The sequence below is a fragment of the Paracoccidioides brasiliensis genome (genome assembly GCF_000150735.1).
Source record: "Paracoccidioides brasiliensis Pb18 unplaced genomic scaffold supercont2.9, whole genome shotgun sequence".
Taxonomy (NCBI): Eukaryota; Fungi; Ascomycota; class Eurotiomycetes; order Onygenales; family Ajellomycetaceae; genus Paracoccidioides; species Paracoccidioides brasiliensis.
Window position 1 is genome coordinate 345,115 of NW_011371366.1, and position 5,082 is coordinate 350,196.

The window sequence follows — 5,082 nt, forward strand, 5'->3', positions numbered from 1 at the left end:
ATAGCCCGCGCCAACCACAGCGATCTTGGGCGGAAGGACCTCGAGATCAAAGAACCCGTCACTGGTAATGCCATGGTGTGCGCCGGGGACATCATCGGGGAAAAGAGCGTAACTGCCCGTCGCAATCAGGATGTGCGGAGCCGTGTAGCGGACTCTTTCCCCACTGCCGTCCTGCAACTGGACCTCAACCTCCTTCTGGCCAGTGAAGCGGGCGGTGCCGTGGACGAGGTCGATGCCCTCGCGGTTCCAGTTGCGCTCGTAGATGCCATTGAGGCGCTCGATGACGGCGTCACGCTTGCGTTTGAAGACAGAGAAGTCGAAGGCCAGGTTTTGGGGGATGTCGTAGCCATAGTGGACACCATCGCGGAGTGTTTCGGCGATGGAGGAGAAATTCCAGGTCATCTTTTTGGGGACGCAGCTGGATGGTGAAGTAGAACGGGTTGCATCAGATTTTGGGTTTTGCTCTTTTTGTTCTCGAGATAATGATGTTGAAATACGCACCCGACATTAACACAGCAACCACCAGACCGTCCATTCTCGATAATGAGCGTTTTGGCCTTGTACCATCCCGATGCCCTCCTGGCAGCACCGCTGCCTCCGCTGCCACCGCCAATGACGATGTAGTCATATTTCTTTACTTCGTCGAGGGGGGCCATGGTTACAGACAAATCTAAATCGGTGGATGCGGCAGAGCGGGAAGAGGGAGACGAGTGGGAAAACTGTGCGGAGAGGGAATGAAGCCGTAGATTGGTCGGAATGAAAGTTCTAGTGGAGGCAGTGGGAGCCAGCTTCGACTGTGAGAGGTGGTGGTGGTGGTGGTGGTGGTGGTGGTGGCGGCGATTGGGAGGATTGCAGGAGGAGATAGCCAGGGGTATGACTGCGCAGGGGATTGCTGCTGTTGTAGGGAACTGTATGGGTCTAACGTTGGAGAGATGAAGAGAAGAACAGCGACAGGACGAAGAAGAATAGAGTCTGCAAAAAGGGCGGAGAGGGGGCATTCCCTTGATATAGGAGTAACATCTATTAGTCTAGATGGTGGGGCAGGATTAAGTTGTTATTTGTGTTAGATTATCAATACAGCGGATGGAGGAAGTACAAGGAGCACTGGAATAGTGTACAGTTGCCAACAAACTCGGGACTCCGCCCAATTCCTCTTCCTGGTCGCTATTTTGCCTTCCTAAATACTCAATTGGCGAATTAGTTAATTGTCTCGAGAGAGAAAGGAGCAGAATTTCACAACAAAGTCGAAAAAGTGGCTGGGAAAAATGCGGGTAGCTGGTTTAGTCAGTCAAAGTCAGTTCGGTCAATTGACAGTGACTAAGCCACAGGCCAACAATTAGTCAGCGCTCCGAGCGGGCGGAAAATCAGGATGTGTATATAAAACTAACTGTACAGAAGCAGAAGAAGAAACGATAAAAATAGAAACATGTGTGAAAGAATTTGAGAGCAGAGATTGTTATCATTTGAGGACAAATGAGACATAACGAAGTGTGGAGGACACCCACTTCAAAGTGTCAAATATGGATGTTTTTAAAAGACTCCGAAACTTAACATTGTATAGCGAGTATTTATAGGGCTTTACCTGGGAAGTGTCCTATAAAGAAGATACGTATACTAAGTGTTAAAACGTGGGCGACCAAAACGGTCCGCCGGCTGATATCAACAAAGTAGACGGGGAAGAAAGAAAAATAAGAACAAAAGAAAAAGGAAAACGAAGAAGGGGGAAGAGAATGAGAAAATGCCACCAAGATGTTGCCGGTAGATAAATGCACGATCGCTAGCTCCATGGAGTATCCCAAATCCCTCAGGCAAGATTGAAAAGAACAAAATGAAAAAGGAAGAAAGAAAAAAGAAAAAGAAAGGAAAAAGAAAGGAAAAAAAAAAAAAAAAAAAAAAAGAAAGGAAAACAATTCGTCCATTCATTCATCCCGCGCCAGCGCAGTTTCATGCTTCCCCCTTTCTCTCTCGCTTGGAATGTTCTCACCATCGCCTGAGCTGCTCACCACAAAACCCAGCCTCCATCCCCACTTACGCCATTGTGTCGTTCTCCTTGCATCCATGCGATGCGAAAATAAACCCCTTCGAATCGAGCATTTACCCAATTCCATCCCATTCTTGACTCATAATCATAATCCCCAGCCACTAGCCCATTCCTCTAACCCCGCACAATCCATATGAATTCAACCATCAGACATCCCCCCCCCCCAAATCCCATCCCATCCACCTACACTAATTAATTACGCGACGGCGCCGACGAATGCTCCAGCAACGGACTCCCCGGAACCGCATCGAGCGCCACGGCATGCAGCGCCGGCCGCTCCAGCTTGCCCATGACCCCCCGCGCACGCCTGTCCAGCGCATCAATGACCCACGCAGCGACTTCCCCATCGGCCGTTTCGAGGGGTGTCGAGGTGCATTTGGAGGGGTCGACGTTGGCGCCGATGCCGATGTCCATGTCCATGTCAATGTCCATGTCCATGCCGACACCATCGGCGCTGTTGTCTCCGTCGGTCGTCCGGTGGCGGCGGGAGGGGTGGTGGTAATAAGGTAGTTGTATAAGGGATGATAGCCAGGGGTGGAGGAGGAGGAGGTCGTAGCTGGGTCTCAGTGCGGCGATTTTGTTCAGACAGCCTTGGACGAAATCCTTGGCCTCGGCCGAGTAGCCTTCTTCGGGCAGTTCGGGTGGGTCGCCGTGGACGATGGCCTGCAGGAAGGAGAAAGAATGTATTGTTAGTCATCTGAATTTTTCAAGCGAATATCTATATATATATCTCTATATATATTATAACTGGGGCCACACTGCTGTGATATTTCCAGTTGCAAAAAAAATAATATACTTACGTTCAATTGGCTGAAAATGTTGTTGAACGTCTCGGGAGGGTAGGGATACCGGCCCATGGCGCATTCGACCACTGTCAGACCCAGGCTCCATATGTCGCTCTGAACACTATATGTGCCGCCACCGGGAGTGGCGCCACCACCAGAAATCCGCTCCGGAGCCATGTAACTCTGGCAGCCGATGTTGGTTTTCGCGATACTAGCCACCAGATTCCCACTGACGCCAAAATCACAAATCTTGATCTGCCCACGCGTGTTGATTAGGATATTGGTCGGTTTGACGTCGCGGTGGATAATGTTGTGTTCATCCTTCAGAGATTTCAAACCCATGATAGTGGATAAAATGATCTTTCGGAGGATATTCTCGGGGATTCCGTCGCCATAAACTTTTTCAACGGACCCACCGTCCATGTATTCCACACAAATGTACACAGCGCCCTCCTGGAAGAATGCACCGTAGAAATCGATGATGAACGGTGATACACAACGGTGCAGGATGTCCAACTCCATAATAATGGCGGTGAATTTTGCTTCGTCCAGTTCGAGGCGGATCTCCTTCATGGCCATGATGACGTTGGATGTGTTGCATTTTGCGTCATTGAAGAGCGGTGTCGTTGTTTGAGACGACGACTGTTGCCTTGTAAGGGTGCCACGTAATCCCACGCCCGGTCTTCGCAAATGCGGACGACAGTGTCGAACCTTGTAGACGGTACCGTAGTTGCCCTTGCCCAATTCCTCAAGGGTGTCAACTTCATCCAACGAGATGCTGAAGCTGCTTCCGGAGGTGAAGTCGATGCCGCCACTGTGGATAATAGCCTTGTTGCGGAAATTTAAAGTCCCAGCCTTCGTGTCAACGAAGTCTGAGTATTTGGAGAACAGGGTCTCAGGAGGGCCTCCAGCGTCTTGTGAAACAGCTGACGCACCGGGAAAACTTCCAAAAGGGCCCAGGTTGGCTGCCCCGGGATGAGGTCCGGTAGCGTCAGACAGCTTCATGCCCCGATTAAGCCCTCTCTTTGCAGCTAAGCCGCCCATTTTTTGTTGTATTATAGGGCTATTGGGGTGTGATCCCGGAGAATGCGCCGGCCACACAGGGGAGGAATGGGATGGCAGTCTGGCCATGCCTCCCGGGATCGGACCACCAACCATAGTAATCCCCTGGATTGCAGAACCGACGATGGGACTTCCTCCGGGCATATTGCTGTTCAAATACGGGATCGACCCGGGCGGCGCCCCTTGTCGAGAGAGCGAAAACGCCTTCATTTTCGCCTGGATGTCCTGGTTCAGACCGCTCGAGCGTGGGATGGCACCGGGAGGACGGACGGGAGGACGAACGGGAGGTTTTCGGGCAGCATTGACGTGGCCAAGCGGAGTGGACGACCGGGGCATCGCAGGGGAGGGGTTGTCGCCGACGGAATGCAGGGTTGGGAGCTGAGACTCGAGCGAAGGAAGGGAAGAGGTTGACAGGAGATTGGGGACGGGTCCCGAGAGATCATCGTCGGTGGAATCCGGTGAGTCATGGCTATCCATCTTTCCAGGCGTAATAGGCAGGGAGTTGTTACGGACGAATCGTGGAGGGGGTAAAGCAGGTTGGTTGTGACCATAGAGATAGGCTTGCGAAACGAAGTTCACCCAAACGACCAACCTATGATATATATATATGTGTGTGTGTGTGTGTGTGTGTTTTGACTCGCGATATGTGTTCTGGGGAGCTTGTTCTTAACAACCACACAAGACGCACGGCCAGAGCAGAGCACGTTTGCCACTATCTCTCGCGGGGGCATGCAGAGATTCGAGCGAGGAGGAGTCAATGGACGAGAAGGAGGGCTGACGGAGGGCTGGCAGGGCAGTTTTACATACGGATATATAGATGTCGATATAGCGTGCAATATCTGGCACCAAGTTCTCCGCTGTCACAACCGGGCCAGTCACGGCAAGAATTGACGGGAGGGGTGAAGAAAAAGTTTTCGGCCAAGGATCAAGGGGGGGGGGGGGGGGGTTTTTTCCCCCGGAAGAAGAAGGGAGAAGGAAGGGGGGGGGGGGGGGTTTGTTTTTCACCGGCACCTTCTCTAAAGGGAGGCAATTTCCTTGTAAAAACAGAGCTACCGCCCCCGCTTTCCGGGTCAAAGTTCCCCACGCTAACCGGTTTGATTAATTCCAGAGAAAAGGAGGCCAAGAAAGAAATTTTCATTATATGATAAGGGGAAACTAAAGATAGACAATAACTCAAGCGCTGAAATATGATAA

At 51.4% G+C, this 5,082-nt stretch overlaps 2 protein-coding genes across 2 annotated transcripts; one reads left to right on the forward strand and one right to left on the reverse strand.

Annotated features, from left to right (window-relative positions):
* Positions 1–72: 72 nt before the first annotated feature.
* On the forward strand, positions 73–429 carry PADG_12158 (uncharacterized protein; the record flags this gene model as incomplete). Its single annotated transcript, XM_010763992.1, has 1 exon — positions 73–429. The coding sequence occupies one exon, from the start codon at positions 73–75 to the stop codon at positions 427–429; it is 357 nt and encodes a 118-aa protein (XP_010762294.1).
* A 1,804-nt stretch (positions 430–2,233) lies between these two features.
* PADG_06642 (STE/STE7 protein kinase) lies at positions 2,234–4,365 on the reverse strand (the record flags this gene model as incomplete). The annotated part of the gene is made up of 2 exons (XM_010763877.1): positions 2,234–2,704; positions 2,842–4,365. 2 exons carry the CDS (start codon positions 4,363–4,365, stop codon positions 2,234–2,236), a joined length of 1,995 nt encoding a protein of 664 aa, XP_010762179.1.
* Between the last annotated feature and the right edge of the window lie 717 nt (positions 4,366–5,082).